The sequence below is a fragment of the Paralichthys olivaceus genome, chromosome 24 (assembly GCF_024713975.1).
Source record: "Paralichthys olivaceus isolate ysfri-2021 chromosome 24, ASM2471397v2, whole genome shotgun sequence".
NCBI classification, from domain to species: domain Eukaryota; kingdom Metazoa; phylum Chordata; class Actinopteri; order Pleuronectiformes; family Paralichthyidae; genus Paralichthys; species Paralichthys olivaceus.
This window is the reverse complement of record NC_091116.1, coordinates 6,329,789-6,350,685: the sequence shown is the minus strand read 5'-3', so window position 1 is coordinate 6,350,685 and position 20,897 is coordinate 6,329,789. Positions and strand designations below refer to the sequence as shown.

General features: G+C 41.4%; 3 protein-coding genes across 3 annotated transcripts; 2 read left to right on the top strand and 1 right to left on the bottom strand.

Moving 5' to 3' along the window:
• Window positions 1–315: 315 nt before the first annotated feature.
• Window positions 316–3,611, bottom strand: sumo1 (small ubiquitin like modifier 1). The gene is made up of 5 exons (XM_020104088.2): window positions 3,466–3,611; window positions 3,038–3,112; window positions 2,397–2,474; window positions 2,195–2,266; window positions 316–1,772 (listed from the first exon to the last, which is right to left on the bottom strand). The coding sequence occupies exons 1-5, from the start codon at window positions 3,475–3,477 to the stop codon at window positions 1,704–1,706; spliced, it is 306 nt and encodes a 101-aa protein (XP_019959647.1). The 5' UTR covers window positions 3,478–3,611; the 3' UTR covers window positions 316–1,703.
• Window positions 3,612–4,224: 613 nt separating this feature from the next.
• Window positions 4,225–15,046, top strand: map3k2 (mitogen-activated protein kinase kinase kinase 2). Its single transcript, XM_020104118.2, has 17 exons — window positions 4,225–4,674; window positions 6,547–6,619; window positions 7,093–7,211; window positions 7,553–7,593; window positions 7,707–7,806; window positions 7,911–8,024; window positions 8,562–8,658; window positions 8,777–8,907; window positions 9,131–9,210; window positions 9,466–9,530; window positions 9,681–9,773; window positions 9,859–10,098; window positions 10,178–10,326; window positions 10,420–10,551; window positions 10,730–10,859; window positions 10,960–11,137; window positions 11,308–15,046. The coding sequence occupies exons 2-17, from the start codon at window positions 6,565–6,567 to the stop codon at window positions 11,525–11,527; spliced, it is 1,944 nt and encodes a 647-aa protein (XP_019959677.1). The 5' UTR covers window positions 4,225–4,674; window positions 6,547–6,564; the 3' UTR covers window positions 11,528–15,046.
• Window positions 15,047–15,592: 546 nt separating this feature from the next.
• cyp27a2 (cytochrome P450 family 27 subfamily A member 2) lies at window positions 15,593–20,422 on the top strand. Its single transcript, XM_020104071.2, has 10 exons — window positions 15,593–15,907; window positions 16,467–16,657; window positions 16,771–16,970; window positions 17,062–17,259; window positions 17,365–17,528; window positions 18,090–18,256; window positions 18,666–18,747; window positions 18,841–19,065; window positions 19,207–19,335; window positions 19,575–20,422. Exons 1-9 carry the CDS (start codon window positions 15,668–15,670, stop codon window positions 19,324–19,326), a joined length of 1,587 nt encoding a protein of 528 aa, XP_019959630.2. The 5' UTR covers window positions 15,593–15,667; the 3' UTR covers window positions 19,327–19,335; window positions 19,575–20,422.
• The last annotated feature ends 475 nt before the right edge of the window (window positions 20,423–20,897 follow it).

Sequence of the window (20,897 nt, the reverse complement as noted above, 5' to 3'; positions counted from 1 at the left end):
AGGCCAGGGAAGGAAGTTGAGCATCTCCATCTTGCAACTATCTTTGTTTCCCATTGACCTTCTGGCTAATTTCAGCTGACATAAGTTTTGGACTGCTGATGATCTTAACCCTCTTGAGGAACTTCATACAGTACAAAGATTTCAGAGTTTCATTCCAAAAAGAGAAAGAAAAGCTTTAAAAACAAACGCCAACACTGCAATTCAACATGTCGCTGCTCGTAGATCACTTGTGTGAATATTTGAAAGATTTTCTTCTTGCACAAACTGCTGGAGGACACAATCGTCCGAGTTTAAAACACTGTGAATGTCAGAGAGCAAGATATATCCAGAACAGGTATATATTTCAATATAACAGCACAGAATGAAACCCTCCAATATAAATAAAAAGACGACACTGGAGATACATGTGGCATGTCATTCAAACACATTAATACTGAATACAACATATACAAGTAAAGCACAGTTGTTGTTTAAAAAAATTGTCAAATCTCAAATATTATGTCAGCTCAATAATTATAATTTTACAATTTCACTATGGTGCAGTTCTTCATACATGACAGACAGAGGCTGTAAATGCAAATTATTCAGATCACCAGGAACAATGTCAACAAACTGTGGATTTGAGTCCAGCTGTTTATGAGCAAACCCTCAGTCTGCTAAATGCCCTGAATGTAAATCCAGACGGCGTTTGGAATGCACTCCTTTTGTACAAATAACTGCATCTTTAATATCTAACTGGGTGAGTCAAATTCCTCTGTCATATTTCCTTTAGCAAACATCCGGAGTACAAGCAAAACTTTTTATCTTTCTAACTTCTGTACAAATGAAATGCAACATGATGCCAGATTTTAAACCATAAGTAGCCAAAAAAAGACCTAAAGAAATTGTAATTCAGAAATTGCATTTGTGACGATGTCTGCTCAGTGTCCACAACTTGTTTCAGTTCCCTCAAACAGCAAGGTCCATTTATTTTCACGTGGCTTTGATAGTCTAATGTTTGGAACATGATCACCAAGGTTCAGAGATATGCTCTTGCAACTTCAAGCAAATATATCTAAGATATACTCTCGCAACTTTAACTTAACAATCTGTAGTTCTGCTGAAGAGACAATTGGAACAGTGTACAACAACTTCTCCAAATCTGGCTGATAAACAACAGAGCGTTTTGAGACCCAGAGCGAAACAGTTTGGCTTCTGATCCAAGGAGTTTTCTGATTTTTTAAATTCTGAGCAAACATGTTCACAGTCACTTTATTTCCTTAAAGTTAAAGCAAAGCTGAAGTGCACTTGCTGTGTAGTATCACATGACAATAACACTACTCCTTTTACAACTGTATGAAGATCATTTTTTGGTGAACTGTTCCTTTAAAGTGGGCTGGTCCTTGATAGTATTATTTGCTTCTGCTTACACCCCAAAAAATACAGGATTATGGAAAAAAATAAACACACAACAAACAAGATACTATGCTACTGAATGCTATTGCTCGGGTCAACAACATGAGCATCCCTGCACTTCAGAATAAGAGACCCGTTGTCCTTTTCCTCGTCCGCTTACCTCAGTTCATGCACCTCCCTGTCACACATGGAAGCCCTGATAAGAGTTTTGATCCAGATGGTTTGAAACTGAACAAAAATACGTACATACATACAAAATAAAATACAAAATAAGAAAAAGAAAAAAAAGATTTTGAAATGCAGGGGGTTTAATCATTCCAAAGTCCACCGGTCTGTTCTTGATAAACCTCGATGACATCCTCGTCCTCCATCCCCAGCTGACAAGAAGGAACGGCAGAGGAGAGACATTTTTAGTAACAGAATCAACAACACATGATTTAGATGTTCACGCTCTTCTTCAAAGTAAATTCTTCTTAGTTAGTTCTTCTGTATTCATTTTCCCAATGTCACAAACCATTTATTAATAATTTCCCATCAAATTAAAGCAGAACAGTTTCAGAAATTTTGTTAAGTGTCCAATCTTTGGTAAAAACAAGACCAGCTTGTAGCAGTGACAATACCAGCCAACTTAATATTCAGACAATAAATTATTATTATTTATTTTAAACATATTTTTGTTTTTTTGCCCGCTGATTTACTCCTGCTGCCTGTGTGTCGATACTGTATATATGTGTATATTTTACTCGTTGAAATATACTTGACTCAAAGATAAACAGTTGTCAAGAGAGACAAGTTTTACCTCTTTCGGAGTTTGGTTATCTGCGATTCTCTGTCCTTCAAACAGAAACCGTAGCGTGCTTGCTGGAACGCCCTGAAAGACACACAACGTGCATGTTTTTAAAAAGTGATATATAATTCCATGCTTTTCTGACATGTTTGTGACACAAAAATCGGACTTTTATCATTCGGTAGCAGGCACCGATTTCCCTCTTCCCTCGTACCTGTCTCTGGCTGTAAGACTCCTTCAGCTTTTTTAAATGTGTTGTCATTTTCACCTTAAAGTGTATTTCACTGCTGTCCTGTGGGCGGCGAGAGAAAAATGATGATCAGAAGTGGCGGAAAGGTCAGCATGAAGAAACAAGGCAAAAGCTTTTTGTTTACAACTAATACATATGGGTACTGTGAGAAAGAAGGAAGCAAGGAAGAAGAAAGATATGTGCTTAACATAGAAAACATATAGAAACACATTAAAATATGATCTTTATCTATTTCTGTGGCATGGGTGTCTGCAACACTGTTTATTTATTGATGATTGAACAACAAATAGATAATTGTTAGTAATTTTCATCGGCTTTGACATTTCTTATTGATGCACCTCTGGAGTTTTAATCCACAAGTAAGCATAGATCCCATGTAATACTTTAGTACTACAAACACATGTTATAATTACATTGTATAAGCCTTGTAAACACAGTAACCACAGCTGACACGTATCACAAAAGCAAACATATGCTCTGGAACATGAATCATTAAAAATGATTTGTTGATAGAGGGACTCTGCATCAACAGCAAATGTCCAATGCTACACATCACTATGCTAAGCTCGATGAGTCCCATCCACCCTCCCTGCACTGTTACCCACCTGACCGATCACTTTTAACTTGATGTACTCTCCGTCCTTCTTGTCCCCACCGTCTTGGCTGGATGGTTTTGTCTCCTGGAAAGAAACAACAACAAATAAAACATGAAGCATTAAAACGCCACACGCACGTTTCAGACAGACCCGCAGACTGATTTTATCCGACTGCACCGACACTGAGACTCGTGCATGTTCACATTTCGGGTTTCAAAATGTGAGCGAGGCTTGTTGTGTCGAGGCAGAACTTTGGACACGAGCTGAAGCCCATGCTAGCATGTCAGCTGAGCACTGGGCCTGAAGCTACACGAGCTAACGGCTAACACGTTAGAAAAACACACAGGAGGCAGCAGCCGCAAAATCACGATAGGTCTATTTCTTACATTTCACACGGACGTCAAATAATAAAATACTCTTCAAAGTTTTCGTCTCACCGAGTCTGACATGTTCTTCCTGCTTGTGTTAGCCTCTGTGTGTTGTTACAACTGCGTTCACGTTAGCTTCCAGCCGCGGCTTTAGCCCGATGTTGTGAGGAGGCGACAGCGACCGGCAGTGACGCCAAGCAAGGATTCTTTCAGAATAAGAGTTTATTGATAAGAAAGTTGTATCTGCAACAACATTAAATCGCATAATTATAAAAAAAATTAAGCAGTCAATTAATCTCGTATAAAGGCGAATGTATACTCCTTAGTAAATAGTGGTTCATGTGGTTTGATGTAGCGTTTTCATACTGCATACTTGTCCTTACAAAGAAGGTGATCAATATTAAGAGCACAATCCAATTAGGTGGTGGACATATCACTACTTCATAAAAGTGCACAAAATAAGACTTAAATATCCATTAGTGCATTTTGGAATCATTTAAAAGAATACATTTATTAGATTAGCGACTATATGTTTAATTACTTTATGCTTGAATTTAGTGTGTCTGTGTTAAATAAGCATTCAGTCAGTATTAGTGAAATCAGATCGCGTTCATTTTATGATTAAAGGTTATAGTTGTGGACCAGATGATTAAAAGACCCGTCAAACACGTTTACCTGGCAGGATTTGACGAGTGATGCAGGAAACTAATACATTTTATTCACATCAGAAGTTGTGTTTTGTGTTGGACTCCTCCACAGAGGCTGTCAAGCGTGCCAAACTGAAATCAATCATTTCCGGTTGATGACTTTCAACGTAAAATCCACAAGCCTACATCGGGGGGGAAAAACACGATAAAAGAGATATCCTGCTTTTATTTTGTCAGCAAAAAATGAAAATCTCCCGGTAGGCTCTAGTGGATCCTTCGCGAACTTGATGTGTTTGTGGGGGAAACAGCGAGCGGAGCTACCGTGGAGCAGCGTGTGGAGTAAAACTAAATGGAAGCTGCGCGTTAACTTTGCCCTCTCATCGCGGCGCAGACACGGGGAGGGTTGCTTCGGAAACGCTGTCATCTTGTCCGTTCTGCTGCCGGAAGAGATCCACCGGGGTTCAGCCTGACAGCCGCCGGGCCTCGTCGCCGCGGCCCAGCAGGACTCAAGTGAAGTTGTGAGCGGACTGACAAACTTCTGCTTCCTCCAGCGACCTCTCCCCGCAGGGCCCGGGGCTCCCGTCACCGGCCCTGTGGGTGAGGGAGTGAGCACGGATCGCATCGCGCCTAGGTGAGGCGACACACCGGCCGGTTCACACTGGACATGTGTCCGTTTGATTCTCGCTTTCTGCGCGGCCGTGCACTGCGAGAGAGAGAGAGAGAGCTCCGAATTAGCATTAGCTTAGCTTGTCAACTTCCCTGGCCCTGACAGCTAGCTGTGTACGGAACTATCGACTAGCCACCTAGCTTCCTCTCTCAGCTATATCCCTGCAGCTGACTGTGTTTGGGTTATTTTCGAATGTGCAAAATCATCTAGTACGATCATTTTATCGTGACACGCAAGACTGAATTCGCTAACAACAGTTGTTAAGTCAGTTGTAGCTTCCAAGGCTGCTCAGCTAACGCTAGTAAGTTCATTTAAAGCGAATTATTTACCAAAGGAGGCCATAACAGTGGCAGTGTTGTTGGTGTCAACTTTGCAGTGATCGGCTCAAAACAGTGTTTTGCAGCGGATGCATCATTGGCTGCACGACTGAGAAGTGCTAAGCTAATGTTGATGTTGCAGCCTGCTCTCACCAGCGTGGTGGAATAGTCAGATTTGACGTCAGTTGCAGACATTGATCGATCAGCAATATCCAATCATCTCCTCATCAGCAGAGGCCATCTTGACTGTCCAGACTTTAGTATCCAGACACACAGCACCGTCTGTAGTGTTGAACGTTATCTGCACGACCTCACAGCAACAACTAACATTTAACAATGACAGCTAGTGGTGAGGATTGTGCAGAAGAATTGCTAGGGGGTATATTTATGCCCAATTCTTACGATTTCCCATGCAATGTTATGCTAATGGATGCAACTAATGATTATTGAATCATCATATAATGTAGTTTAATAAAGCATTATCAGCCCCACTCTACCTCAGAGGAAGTTATTGTACTGTTTACTCCTACTTGATCGTGGAAATGCAACGTGCAACTATTTTGACAATAGATTATTCCCTCTTTTCATAATGTAGCAATCATTTTTGCTAATCGAAATATATGCTTCAGTTTCATCCTTTCAACATTCCTTGATAATCTTTGTAATTTATATTTATCGGGGAGTAAAATCAAAGATGTCATTAGAAGACACTACATTCATCCATAGTGACAGGCACCAAATGATAGTGATAAACCAAATGATCTATAAATCTTTCAGCAAATTAGTGAATAATGAATATAGTGACTTGCAGCTCGACTATGGTTACACATCCATCTGGGAGCTTTGGTTGCTCCTTACTCAGCATATTAAGATTTTTATTTCCAGATCAATTTCTGAAATGTGATATACATTAAAAAATAATATGTCCCTACAGTTTATGGGGAGTAAATCTGTTCTGTTCGGCTATGGCCAGCTACAACACCAAGCTTTTTCTACATGACTGCATCAATAATTATAATAATCCAATTATAATTATACATTGGTTTTATAATCTCTGCCAGACCTTTATTTTTAGTGGTGTTATAACATATGCTTTTCATTGCAATAAAAAGTCTCATCACTTATCCATCACTGATGAAGTTAAAAGCCTTTAACACAACATCTGTAATGTAATGTAGGTTTTTTGGAATACACTCTCTGTCTAATGGCATTTGTATAAATGGTTTGGGCAAAGTATAAGAAAACATAGAAGCAACACTTTACAGTATTAAGCAAAGCAATTTCTCAAACAATACTATGAACTATAGCCTCACAAATAAATTCAGAAATGCCTTTTACACAAACATAAATATGTTCACTCATTGTTGTTATTAGCCCACATACGCATCTTACCCATGCAGTCGAGAGGTTTTCTGGCTCCACTCACTGTTTACAGATTGGCCTCTCAGCAGCTTCAGGCTCTAACTTGTGTCCCACTCATCTGCATGTCAGGATTTATGTTGTTCTTTTGCTGTTGCAGGAGAAAGGAATCCCTTTGATGGGAGAATCCTCTTTCCTGGCCTCCTGGGTTAATCGCCGTGCCATGATGATGGGTATGTGTGTGTGTTTTTAAGATTGTGTTACTGTCTGGCAGGAGGCCAGTGTTTGTCTTTTGTCGAATGCAACCAAAGGAATGTTTTTTTCTTCTCTCTCTCTCCCTCTGAACAATGTTTCTTTGACACCTTTACAATACAATGAACCAATGTGTGATGTGGTATAACATGTTAAAACATGTCTGAAAACACAGATAAATAGTATGTTTAGTAAGGTTTTTTTAGGTTTTGAAAATGTACAAATATGCAAAAGAGCTGTGTAAAGTATTGCGCACTTCAGCTGTTGCAAAGTGAATGACCTCATGACCTCATGTGCTTTTTCAAGCTCAGGTTGCACAGTTCAAGTCAAATCTACCTAAAAAAAATCAAGATTCATGAACAATATTTACCCTGAAATAAAACATATACTTTCAATTGCCATTCAAATGCATATGTGAATTCACAGTAATGTTTGTCGTCTTGTCGTCACTCAGATGAGCAGGAGGCGCTGAACTCAATCATGCAGGACTTGGCCGAACTGCACCGCTCTAGCCGTCCTGCCATGTTCCTGGCGGACCTGGGCAAACCCAAAGCCTCCTCGCCCAAGAACCAGGTAGCCTCAAAAGCACAATGTTGGGCAAAAATCTTAATATGAAATGGGTGTAATGTTGCAACAGCAAGGTAATACAGAGAAAGAGAATAGTAAAGAAACCACTAAAATGCACTGGATCTTTGTTTAGTTGATTGCCACTATTTTGTAATTGGTGATGGATTTTAATAATCACTTGATATGATATTGTATGGTTTTAAAACATGGAACACATTCATTTAAAAATCTGATCAATAGAGGCAAACAATTATCAGTGAAAGAATTAATTTGTCCCCCTGCTGTGTGTAATCCTTTGGTTCATCTCTTGACACGCTCTTTGTCTTTTGCTGAACTGTCTGTGGCAGAACGACGTCAGAGTGAAGTTCGAGTTCAAAGGGGAGAAGAGGTTAGACTTTGACGTTGTTCATCTCTTTAAAATCAGCAGTGCAGACCTGTAGCGGTGCCCTTCTGACCTCTGACCTCCTGACCTCTGACCTCCTGATCTTTTTTTCTTTGTAGGATTCTGCAGTTTCCTCGCCCTGTCAAGCTGGACGACCTGAGGTCGAAAGCTAAAGTGGCTTTCGGTCAAATGATGGACCTTCACTACACCAATAATGAGGTACAAAGCTAAAACATTTTCCTTATTGATACTGAATAAAATGTTTAAAAAAAAAAAATTTCTAAAAAGATCTAAACACCAAATGTGTTTTTCTCTTTTTGCAGCTGGTGATTCCACTGACGACTCAGGATGACCTGGACAAGGCCGTGGAGCTGCTGGATCGCAGCGTTCACATGAAGAGCCTGAAGATCCTCCTGGTGCTGCAGATGTCCTCTCAGGTCAGCAGCTCTCCCATCCAAGGAATAGCCCAAGTTTTATTATTGACACAATTTGCACTTGCACCGGTGATAAGTAAAGGTTTGTTTTCGAGTTGAATGGTTTTATTCCGCTATGGTGACCATACAAGGCAGAATTGAATGACTTTCAAGGGCATTTTAAGTCTGATAACCACTATAACATGAAGCTGTATTATTCAGAATTTTTCAGTGACATTCAAATTGATTATACATTATATATTTATTTTACAGCGTCATGTTATAGTGGTGACTCGCTTTATTTTTCCCTTGTATAAAAGAACAGTACAAGTAAAGTAAATAGAGCGAGTCATTTAAAAATGTTTTTGCACTATTCCTCCCTTGTTTATTTTTAAATTGATCTGAGAAAATGTCTCGGCATGGTAAGAATTTGTGTAGTCTCCTGACTTTCCTTGCAGCGTTGTAAATTTAAAAAAAGTATAAAAAAAACAGTGCTTGTTTTCCTGTTCTATTTTGCCTTTTATACGTTAAAAGCCTTTTTTTGTGTCACTGTTTCTCCAGAACTCTTCCTCTAACATGGACCTCTTGCAGTCACATGAGGAGCTGGACAATACAGGAATCAGAGCGGCTGACAAGAAGAGTATGCTGGCGTTAATAGGTGAATGATGTCAATTTTGCTACTAGTGAGATTCACACAAGCTCTTCCAACAGATATTGATAAAGTATGCATCACAAATATTTATTTAATGTGGTTCCCTCTCTCCAACCAACCTCAGGCTCCCATTCGACAGACCGCAGCTCTCCTCCTCCAGGATACATTCCCGACGCTCTCCAGCAGGTGGCGAGAAACGGCTCCTTCACCAGCATCAACAGCGAGGGAGAGTTTATTCCTGAGAGCATGGATCAGGTACCTCCACTCAGAAATTTGAACTATGGTGTCATCACTTGGTTTCTTAAACTGAAATGTGCAGAAAAGGTTTTTAAAATCAGTATTTGTTGTTCAAAAAGAAGTAGTTGCAGTATTTACAATTTTATGGCTTGTAACTTTACAGCCCTGTATGTTCTGTGTAAGAATGATTCTTAAGTTACAGTTGACCGTTTCTTGTTCTAATCTGCTTTGTTATCTCCAGATGTTGGACCCACTGTCCATGAGCAGTCCAGAGAACTCAGCATCTGGAAGTTGTCCCTCTTTAGACAGCCCCCTGGACAGGTCCGGACCTCAGTGTTTTAATTATAGAACAATGTACTTAAGTGATCATCAGATACCAGACCTACTGTTGTTTATAAATCCTTTTTAATAATTAAGGATAAGAGTCATTTAATATTAAATATCTGGAGATACACACAACCTATATTTTCCCACATAATAAAGCCCTGAAATGCACTCAAGTCTAAAGCACACTTGAAAAAGCACTATAAATAATGAATTAAAGGTTTGCGTTTCATGTGTCATGTCTTAATGCAGCGACTACCCAAAGTCCAGGATGCCCAGAGCACAGAGCTATCCAGACAACCACCAGGACTTTCCAGGTACATGTGTGCATGGGTGTGTTTGCAGAACAGTCAAGAATAGTGCGACTGTTTTTTTAGGTTGGAGGTTAATCCCCGCACTGCTGCTGTTATCTTTCCTTTCTTCTTGATGTCCCTTCTCCTCACCGTCCCCCTCTTTTATGTCTGCAGAGTACGACATCCCAGTGTTTGAGAAATCGGGGAAAGGGGGAACATATCCTCGGCGATATGGCATCCCGTTTGGTCTTCAAGACTACAGTGATGGTGGGCAAGTTTTCTTTTTGACCCTAAAAGATATTGTTTCTTCATTTATTCGACAACATTCATAACCCCTTCCTCTGCTTGGCAGGGAGGAAGACCTTCCCCCGGGCTCGGCGAACACAGGTTCATGGCTTCCGCTCGCCTGTCAGCTTCAGTCCAACCGAGCAGTCGCCCAGCACCAGCAGCGGCAGCAGCGTCTTCACACCTGACCTGGAAGAGGTCCCGGGACCCACCAGAAGGCCACGGAGGGGCAGCGACATTGAGCCTAACCCCAATCTCTCGACTGCTCCCACCCTCTCTGTCATGGACATCAGTCCACCAAGCCGCTGTGAGTCCCCACGTTGTTTTAGGGATCTCGCCTATTTCTTTTTTCATGTGACTTAAGCATATCTGATGTTTTCCTGTAGCCCCACGTGCTCCAACCAACTGGAGGCTAGGAAAGCTCCTGGGTCAGGGTGCCTTCGGACGGGTTTTCCTCTGTTATGATGCAGATACCGGACGGGAATTGGCAGTCAAACAGGTCCAATTTGACCCGGAGAGTCCGGAGACCAGCAAGGTAAGAATCGAGAAATGCGTGTGTTGATTATTAGTTTACACTGTATACACCTGTATGTACAAAAGATGGTGGGTTTTTCTCTCTCTCGTATAGGAAGTGAGCGCGTTGGAGTGTGAAATCCAGCTACTTAAGAACTTGTGCCATGAGCGGATTGTCCAGTACTACGGATGTCTGCGAGACACGATGGAGCGAACTCTCTCGATTTTCATGGAATACATGCCTGGCGTGAGTATTCCGCATGAAGGCAGACATTTGAAAGAAAATGGGATTTTTGTGTTGCTCTTCATGTTAGTGAGAGAAAAAGTCCTTAGGATATAGCTGCATATATTTTCTTTCTGCACAAATGCATAACACAAACAAGAAAAGAACAATATTTACTGGTTTCCATTTTTATGGTTGTCAGGGCTCCATTAAGGACCAGTTGAAGTCGTACGGAGCACTGACGGAAAATGTGACCCGCCGCTACACCCGGCAGATCCTGGAAGGCGTTTCTTACCTGCACAGCAACATGATCGTCCACAGGGACATCAAAGGTGAGGTGGACTATTTTATTTGAGGTTATGTAAAAGCAGAGGATTTGTTCTGGCCACAGCAAGAAAAGCAGGCTGATATGTTCCACTTCTCTTTGTTCAGGAGCAAATATCCTTCGTGACTCTGTGGGTAACGTGAAGCTGGGAGACTTCGGGGCCAGCCGGCGGCTACAGACCATATGTCTGTCAGGAACAGGCATCAAGTCAGTGACAGGCACCCCCTACTGGATGAGCCCGGAAGTGATCAGTGGAGAGGGCTACGGCAGGAAGGCTGACATCTGGTGAGACCACACACACCTTGATGCTTAAATGAATTTCCAGGTTTATCCAAAACTGTTCTCAACAATTTGCAAAAGCCATGATTAGTATAGTAGCTTTTTGCTGAGTGAAATCATTATGGTGAATAGTTTTTTCTGTCTTCTATGTATTTTAACACTTATTTTGCCTTCAGGAGTGTTGGCTGCACCGTCGTGGAGATGCTGACCCAACGACCCCCATGGGCAGAGTTTGAGGCCATGGCAGCCATCTTTAAGATTGCCACCCAGCCGACAAACCCGGTTCTCCCTGTCCACGTGTCGGACCACTGCCGAGAGTTTCTCAAACGGATCTTTGTAGAGACCAAGCAGCGCCCGTCTGCTGATGAGCTATTGAGGCACATCTTTGTACATTAACCCAACCCCCTGAACCTTTAATCCCCCGCCCACATGCCGAACTGCCAGATACGGCCTTACCTGATGGGGTGTCCCTACCTCTGACCCCATTCCCTCCACCTCCAAGCTGAAACCACATTGGACCAGGAAGAACCGGCTGGAAGCAGGTGGGGTGCGTAGGCGGAGGGTGGTACCTACCTGATCCTCCTGTCTCTGTTTGTATGAGACTGCCATTGAGGACATGAATTTTTATTTTATTTTTCTCTGCAAGTTGCACCTTAATTTGTCAAAAGTGGAGGCTTTGAGCACTTCCTCCTGAAGAGATGAAAAACAAATATTTGAAAAAAATGTCTTCTTTTTTATGTTTTTACGGTAACTCTCTTTTGGAGTGGGATAGTGTCGGTGTTGTGGACCTACAGGAGGCGATGCCTGACGTTCCAGTGGCTCTGCTCCCCCATCTCGCTGACCTGACCCCAGAATGTAGTCTCCTGCCAAAACCTGGAGGGATGGTGATGACCTGGGCCCGCTGCTATAGACGAAACTAAACCCCTGATTGCGGAGAACACTCCCCTTAACGGTTTCCACTCACTTTCCGGTCTGATCTGCTCTCTCAGATGAAATGTTTTATCTCTGCTTTATTGTCTGCAAACTACCTTCCCTCTACCCTTCCCCGCCCCGTCTTCGTTCTTTGCCGTGTGCCTTTTCTGTTTTTAAACGCAGTGTAGGAGTGTCTTGAGTTTTTGGATAATCTCATCTGTTCTTAGTCGCTATATTTCTGGATAAATTGCCTTGGCACTGTTAGCACAAATCTAGCTGATCTCAGTTCAGCCGTAATATCTGTTTTCGCCTTTTTCTGTAACAGATTCCTGGTAATGAGACAGGATTTATTTTGCCTCCTAACCAAATACCCTTCAGACATTTTCGAAAAAAACATGCCTGATGAACTTCTAGGTTTCACAAACCAACTCGTACTAGGATACTAGCACTTCTGCTTCAGTTGTTAAAGACAGGAACAGTATCCAGATTTTTCTCCTGAAATGTTTTCTCTTCTGCTTCTCGAAGTATTCATTGGTTGAACTCAGGGCAGAATTAGAATTTTGGACAACCTTAACATTTAATTAAATAAATCTGGGCTCTAGGAAAGTTTGTTAGGCTTATCAAGTAATCGATCATTTGAGAAAGTAACAGTCGCATTAATAAAAAGCGATTTCTGCGGGAAAAGTAAGCAGCTAAACCCAAAAGTGTGACCTTTTGGTGGAGAAAATGTAGTTTGAAATGGACCCAAGACAAGCGGTACTTTTTGTGAAATATCTGTGGTCATGCTATGACAGACCACTGAAACAAGGGGAGCATTTGTGGAGTGTTAATGTTGTGTTTCAAGGCAAATAGCTTGCAGTTGATAAGCCAGAGTTTCTGGCTGTATGACGCTGTCTTGCTGGATTTATCGCTCAAGAGAAATCAAGTGTTCGACATGAAGCACGGACAATTCTCGCTGTCTCACAGGCTGCTTGACATTTCACCAACAGGTACATTTACAGTTGAAATGTCTCTTTATGCTCCACTGTTGCAATCGGTACCTTTTAGCACTCTACGGCCAAGGAGTCACTGTGCCATATCAGAGCATCCTCATTGTATTGTGTTTTGTATATTTTATTTTTTGGCCTTAAACATGCACTCCCATAGAAGAGATTCCCGCTCGAAGCGTTCCTGTGCAACAGTTAGCGCCATGCTCTTATGTTGTCGCTGAATCAACGTGTCAAAGTCTCGCTGTAGCCAAACCACAAACACTCCGTTCAACATGTGTCCTGCTCAGTTTCCCCTCGGGCTGAGCTCCTGTAAAATCTGTCTGCTTAGTTATGATGGAGCACAACTATGCACCAGTAAACCGTAAAGTCTCTGATCACACGGCGTCTGCGGGATTAAATCTGTTTTCCAGAACCAGTAACTTGTCGGCAGCTCTGTCCTGCAACTGCTCCAATGCCAGTTGCATCAAATGTCCCACCTCTTGCTCCACAATAACGTTAAAGACTCAGTTTAAGAGGATTTATTCAGCTCACATTTGTCTTCATTTGGGTATTCATGCAAAATTAGCTGGCTCTGGTTGCTGGATATTCCAGTAACTTCATTGACTTCCTTTATTCTTTTAAGACAAATGTAAGCTGGTAACATAACGAACCTCCTTAACCTCCCACGTGCACTCTGCAACTTCTTTATTTCTCCAAAATCTCTGGAGACCTAAGGACATGAATCAGTCGGACATTCCTGTCCATTTTTCATTTCCTGCTTGCATTAGGAGATGTTGTGATTTCCTGCAGTGTTACTAAAGAGCCATATTTTACTGATAACACCAGGCAGATTGGAACCTCACAGTTACTAACCAGGAAACACACTCGACCTCTCTCACAGGACTTTCCCCTGAAGGTGCTTGTACTCTTTTTGTTGCTCTGTGGTACTTTTTCTGCTGCATGACCGGCCGATTGATTTCTTTTTTTTATGTCCATAAATCTGAAACGGACTCCTCCTTCACTCATATGCATTATCAAAACGGTACCAAAACAAGCCCCAGAAAAAAGAAAACTCACTTTTCAAGAATCAGAGTTTGAGGCAGCGTACCGTTAAAACTGTCAGGTACGGGGGAAGATTTGTAAATGCCGCCAGCACTGGTTAACCTTGAGACGCACTACCATTATGCACTTATCGATTATTCACTGATGCTTTTACTCGATTCCTCGTCGGCTGTTGCTCGTGCAGCTCGGTTCAGCGACCTTTTTTTCTTTTGCACATTTTAAAGACTATTTTTTTATTTTTACACAAGTGTGAATGCGAGCGTGTGTGTCTGCGTGTCAATGGTTCAGTTTGCGTTGACTTGTACATGAATGTATTGTCTCCTCTTACCGTCAGATGGCCTCGTTCACCACAGTGAATTAACTCTTTGGTATCAGTATTTGTCACCTGCAAACACCAAGATAAACCTGTAGTTCTCTCTTTAGTGTCTAAAGCCACTGCTGCCACTCCTCTCTCTCTGTGTGTGTGTGTGTGTGTGTGTTTGTGTGTGCGCGTGTGTGCGCGCGTGTGTGTGTGTGTGTGTGTGTGTGTGAGTGAGTTTGTTAACGTGCATTTACTGCAATTTGTGCTCATTGGACACTGCACCCGAAATGCCTTGAGCATTCTAACTGTAGGGGGTGAGAACATTGAAATAACATTGAAAATGAAATAAAAATAATGTACAAATGTGTAAAATAAATGTACCCTTTTTTTTTTTTAAAGAAAAGTACACTTATATCCCACATGTTTGGTCTCTGTGTATTGTAAAAGAAGCCATGTTTATAATTCTAATTGGTTTGTGACCAATACGCCTGTTTATATCAGATCTGTATATCAGTGGTACGCATAATTTTTTAATATATATTTTTTATTTTACCTTTTTTTTAAATGGGAGATTTTATGCATGGTTGGGTCCTGAGAGACGCAGCGATGCCGTTAAATGGTTGCTGTATTTTGGCAAAATTCGATGAAAACAATAAAAAAATATTTATTTCACATCTGGCTGATTGCATTTTTACTCTGTGACGGCACAGTGTTTCATACAAACAGCCTGTGCCCCTGTTTAAGACCGATTTCTCCAAATTGCAATAATCCAGGTGTGTTTGAGATGAAGGCGTTTCATGTCATGTCTTTAAAAGATAAGAATGATTGTATCTTATAAGATATTTCTCTGTTGACTAAAACAAGACTGCACAAGCTGCAGTGGTGTGTTGTGCAAAAACTTAAATTGCTATCACACCGTCAAGATATCTCACAACAGTGACACATTTTCACTTCATTTAAATAGCACCTTAAAAACAAATCTGTTGCAATTCAAAGTGCTTTTCCGGTGATTGACCAAACATAGGTCATGACCTGGTCCTGGCATTAAGCTATATTATAATATTTTCTAATAGTTACATAAATGTGTTTCACCATAAAATACATCTAAAATAATTGAATTAGATCTAATGTCTCTCCCCTTTGTACATTTTGGAAACCACAGCTCCACAGGTCCCCCCACATTCATTCGGGACTGTCTCTCGGGCGCCCCCTACAGAGGGAAGTTCTCCCTGTTAGAAAGTCTATGATCAAACATTAAAAGACACTTCCCTGACCGGAGACTAAATAGACACGATGAACACTCTGGCGGCTGCGGTCCGTCCTCTGCGGCTCTCTGCGCCCTGCGCCCGGACAATCCCGGCAGCGCAGGAGCTCCGGCCCGGAGACTCTTCCATCAGGAGGAACCTAAACGTCCAGACGTCCACGGAGACTGGGAGGCTGAAGACCATCGACGAACTTCCGGGGCCCAGCATACCCACCAGCCTGTACTGGATGTTATTCAAAGGATATTCAAAAAGAATGCACCTAATGCAGGTACGAGCGAGTGCGTTACGGGCTGCGGAGGATTCATCGCAAAAGTAATGTTATTTATTTTTGATAAAATTCCTTATAACTAAACTTCCGAGATGTTTTTGAGAAGAACTTTGCAAAGCAAACATACACAACAATCGACAAAGAACATGCACTTTTGACATGAATGCAGTTTACAGTACAAGTTTGCAGGGATATTAACTGGTTTACAAGTTTACTAAAAACTTAGAAATATATCAATCTCTATGACAACTAACTGTACAGACTGGTTACAGGTATTTGTGATTGACAAAAAACAGTTAGATAATAACTTTTTCTTATTTATTTATGTTTTATGTTTATGTTTCTATTTTAAGTATTATTATAGGTGTACTTACACAGTATTTCAATGTTCTAACTGGGTTAGATTATGGTAATTTGACTCTACTGTTAAACAGTAAAATCTATATTACCTGTGATTGGATTATATATTTTGTTTAATAATATTATTTTATTTAAGTTTTCCAGCACTGTACTTTCAAAATTCAGGCTTTTGACTTAACACTCTGCCATTGTTTTCAAGGTTTTACAGAAGAATCTGTACGGGCCCATTTGGCGCTCTAAGGTTGGCTCGTTTGAAATGGTCAGTGTGGCGAGTTCGGAATTCATAGCTCAAGTGATCCAGCAAGAGGGTCGCTACCCTGTCCGAGCTGATATGTCTCACTGGAAGGATTACATGGACCTGAGAGGACATGACTACGGCCTGCATGTGAGGTGAGTGGAGATATGCAATTTTTTTCTTAACTTAACTTTCATAAGGATACGAATTTGTGAAGGAGTTCCTCTGTGCTCGTTCATTGTCTAAATTTGTAATTTTAACTTTCTAGCACAGGAACAGACTGGTACCAAATCCGCAAATGTTTGAACCCCAAAATGCTGAAGCTGGGGGAAGTGTCAGTTTATGCCTCCACCATACAACAGGTGGTCGGAGATATGGTGCAACGCATTGAGGTCCTTCGCTGTCGCAGTCAGGACCAGGCCACGGTTTCAGACATGGCGGCTGAGCTCTACAAGTTTGGCTTCGAGGGTAAGAGGTTCTGTAGTACCACTGGTTGTTGAGGGCAGTGAGGGATGTTTTTGATTCTTGTGAACCTTTACCTCAATTTTACCCTCCACAGCTGTCTCTTCAGTGCTGTTTGAAACCAGGCTGGGCTGCCTGCAGGAGGATATTCCCCACGACACACTGAAATTCATCGCCGCTGTCAACACCATGTTGGGGTTGTCTGATGCAGTGTTTTTTACCCCACGCTGGAGCCGCAGCATCCTCCCCCTCTGGAAACGTTTTGTTCAGGCTTGGGACGACCTCTGTAGCGTAGGTAGGCATGGAGAGAATGTAGTTCGGGGTTCCAAGTTTGGATTTAGTTTCAAGTAAGTAAAATTGCATTAATGTCTGAATGTCTGCGTGTCTGTTTGTATGGAAGGCCAGAAACTCATCGACAGGAGAATGGCTGAAATTGTGGCTCAGGTGCGCAGCGGTGAGCCAGCAGACGGTCTGTACCTGAGTTATCTGCTGTCCAGTGAAAAGCTGACCAGATCCCAGATCTACATCACTTTGACAGAGCTGCTGCTTGGAGGAGTCGACACGGTGAGGGGGGTTTTAGTCTGCTGCCTGTTCACAGCGGGCACAGTTGCATTTGTTAGGGCTCCCAGAAAGAGGGCACTGTCTCTCAAGGCAGACAAAGAGGCTTTAAGAAATATTCCAATTATTTCCAGTCCAAGGAACAGTCTGAGAAATTCCTCTACGCCTAATGCTGCTCTCTATGGTACCAGTCAACAACAAAAACCAACATGTACAGAGTTGATTGTTGTTATAGTGTTGAACTGGTCTGGTTACATTCCCAGGAGCAGTTGAGACTTGTTGGTTTTGTTCTGTGAGTTTGAAAACTGTCGGACCTCAGTCATGTCATTAAACTAATATTATATGAATTATTATTATAATTAATAATGTGGATGTCAAGAGAGAGTTTTGGACACATGCAAAAAACCTGTCTGGATGTAAGATAGATAAGGGTCATTCTGCAAATGGGTCTTAAAATGTTAATGTGTATTTTTGTATTCTTCGTGTGTAGTGTAAGCGACTTGAATGTTCAATTTGTGTCCTTTTCTCTTCCTCTCCCCCTACTCATTTACTCCCACCTCAACTTAGACATCCAACACCTTGACGTGGACTTTGTACCACTTAGCACGGGACGAGAGGGCTCAGGAGCTGCTGTACCGCCAGGTGAACTCCGTGTGTCCCAACAAACGGGAGCCGACCACAGACGACCTGAGCAGGATGCCCTACCTGAAGGCTGTCATAAAGGAGACGTTACGGTGAGCCGGCGGCTTTTTGGATTTGTCTCATGTAGAAACTGTTTTTTCACCACACAGCCAAAGGTAAGTGGACACCTGCAGGCTTCCTCAAACCTTTATAGCAAAGTGCACTTTTGTCTAAAACATCACTGTATTTTGAAGTATTAAGATTTTCATTGACTGGAACTAAGAAGGCATTGACCACAGGATGAAAAGCAAGTAACTATACCTTTAACCAGTGTGAGATGCAGTGTTATATAGTTTAGTTATATAGTTATAATGCACTAGTAATAATAACATTCTGAATACTCTCAAAAGAGTTATTCTTTAAAACACGATAACTTTAAAAAGTGGTATCAATATTTTACTTACATGATCCGACTACTAAGTCCTGATCTGTGAAGTTGACAAACCTGTTCTGTGCTTTTAGCCTTTATCCCGTGGTACCTGGAAATGGACGCTATGTTACTGAGAATGAGGTGATTGTGGGCGACTATTGGTTCCCGAAGAAGGTAGGGAGGCAGAACCCAAAGGACCAGATGACCTTTTATAGTGCTTATTTAACTTGTCTTGTGTTTAATTCTGTTATTATTCTCTCTTTTAAGACTCAGTTCCATCTGTGTCATTTTGCTGTCTGTCACGATGAGGCAACGTTTCCGAATCCAGAGCAATTCACCCCAGATCGCTGGCTCCGCTCTGTGACCTCCAGCTGGCTGCCACAAAGCTTAAACAAGCATCGACCGTACAGCTATATCCCGTTTGGTGTTGGGGTGCGAGCCTGCGTGGGGAAGAGGTTGGCGGAGATGGAGATGCATTTTGCTCTGTCGAGGGTCTGTGACGATTTGTTGTCCTATAGCATTATAAGACTGCTGAGTGTTTTCAGCAAACTTTCCATTACATTTCACTAAATATGCATTTTAAGATATCTATCTATCAACATTGCACTTATCAGTTTGTGTATCGCCCTGCAGCTGATGCAGCACTACAAGGTCAAGCCAGAGGAAGGCGCCACGATTGTGCACCCTAAAACTCGAGTCCTGCTGATCCCCGAAAAGCCCATCAACCTGCGCTTCCTGCCCAGAGCCGAGTGAGGAGCGGAGGTCAGTGACTCCTGAATGTTTGGATTTGAGTGTTTTGACTGCGAACATCTGTATGTATGATCAAATCAAAGGTCAAAGGTTGTCTCTTTCTCAACATATTTAAAGCTTTTAAGTTTTGTGCTGGGACTGCATAGATTTTATTAGTCCTGGTCTTTCCACAGAGTCAGCTACTGCAGAATATTTTCTTTTCCAGCTGGAGGTAACTGAATGTTTTCCTTCTTTCCTTCTTTCCTTCTCAGAGTTTGTGGGAGGAGACGAGGATTTTGCTCTGTGGTTCCGCTGACTAATGGAATTGGCATATGAACCCACACTTAGTGTTAAGAATGTGTGTGTGTTTTGTGGCCTTGCAGGGTGCACACTGCCCCTCTCTGACAATAGTGGAAATGCAGCCTTTACATAACATTGCACTCATTTCTCTCAGGAGTAATTCCTGTGCTTTTATTCATCACATTAAAAGTTATTTCACCTTTAACACAAGGTTGAGCGTTTACACCAAAAAAGAAAATCTTTTTATGGTGGAGGCAAGGGAAGGAGGATTTAGGAAACAAAGCAACAAGATGCATAAGGAAGGAAACAAGGAGGTATGGAAAGGAAAGAGAATTGTATAAAGGGAAACCATTTTGCTTTTATTCAAGAATTGTTTAACAAAATGTTGATTTAACTTTACTCTACTCTATAGTGTCTAAGTATAATCTTGGTGGATGATGAAAAGTACAATGAAAGTACGTTTTCTGTGTTTTTAACTGTTTGAAATGCTGTTACTAATGTAAATGTATAATGCTACGCCTCCTCCCTGTGCTGGAGTTTACAGATTGGGAAAAACAAAATCCCAATGTGGAATTTTTTTTATATTATATAAATGTTTTTATATTTGTGGCATTAACCTTTTGTTTATTTTGCATGAATGTTGATGCAGTTGATGATGGATTCAACATGTGATGCAAAATTTAACACACTTTATTTTAACATCTGCACAGGTACACATTATTGCAGCGTTACATTAAAATCTATAAGACAGTGATGTAATCAATGCTATGCAAACTGACTACAGAGAATAGCAAATAAATGTGCCTCATTGTTGACTGAATTGAAAGTTCTATTTTATTATACTTTATGAGGTATGTTTTGTATGTAACACCTTAATCTGCAAAGTAGGGGATGCAGCTCAATTTACTCAAATACTTCATGTAAGTACAATTTTGAGGAAAAATTTACATGTTATGATTCATACTTGAACTCCACAAAGGAAAATGATGGCGGGAGTCCCAATCCCTTTAGATTGGGAGCCACTGGACTTTAATAAATTAGTCATTTTAATTTTCGAAATTAGAAGATGAGAAAAAAAGAGAGAGAAGTAAAATATAAGTGTCCCTGCATGTGAAAGGATAAAGATCAATGTTTTGAAGACATTTCAAAGCTAACTTTATCAATAATTATTCCAATATTATTTGATAATACCTTTTTTTGAGGGTGCATTTAAAACCTCAGCCTCCAGGAGCCGCTGCTGAGGACTCTCCTGATTTTATGCAGGCTTGTGTGAACGCGTCATCTTTTGCAGAGGA

What these genes read in the sequence shown, in the direction of transcription:
- sumo1 (XM_020104088.2), bottom strand. An exon ending in AGTCTTACAGCCAGAGACAG is followed by an intron (nt 2,267 to 2,396) that starts GTACGAGGGAAG and finishes TGTGTCTTTCAG; the next exon opens with GGCGTTCCAGCAAGCACGCT. An exon ending in ATAACCAAACTCCGAAAGAG is followed by an intron (nt 1,773 to 2,194) that starts GTAAAACTTGTC and finishes CCTTCTTGTCAG; the next exon opens with CTGGGGATGGAGGACGAGGA.
- map3k2 (XM_020104118.2), top strand. Translation starts at nt 6,565, where the DNA reads ATGGGAGAATCCTCTTTCCTGGCCTCCTGGGTTAATCGCCGTGCCATG. An exon ending in TTCACTACACCAATAATGAG is followed by an intron (nt 7,807 to 7,910) that starts GTACAAAGCTAA and finishes CTCTTTTTGCAG; the next exon opens with CTGGTGATTCCACTGACGAC. An exon ending in CATCAGTCCACCAAGCCGCT is followed by an intron (nt 10,099 to 10,177) that starts GTGAGTCCCCAC and finishes GTTTTCCTGTAG; the next exon opens with CCCCACGTGCTCCAACCAAC.
- cyp27a2 (XM_020104071.2), top strand. Translation starts at nt 15,668, where the DNA reads ATGAACACTCTGGCGGCTGCGGTCCGTCCTCTGCGGCTCTCTGCGCCC. An exon ending in ACTATTGGTTCCCGAAGAAG is followed by an intron (nt 18,748 to 18,840) that starts GTAGGGAGGCAG and finishes CTCTCTTTTAAG; the next exon opens with ACTCAGTTCCATCTGTGTCA. An exon ending in TGCATTTTGCTCTGTCGAGG is followed by an intron (nt 19,066 to 19,206) that starts GTCTGTGACGAT and finishes ATCGCCCTGCAG; the next exon opens with CTGATGCAGCACTACAAGGT.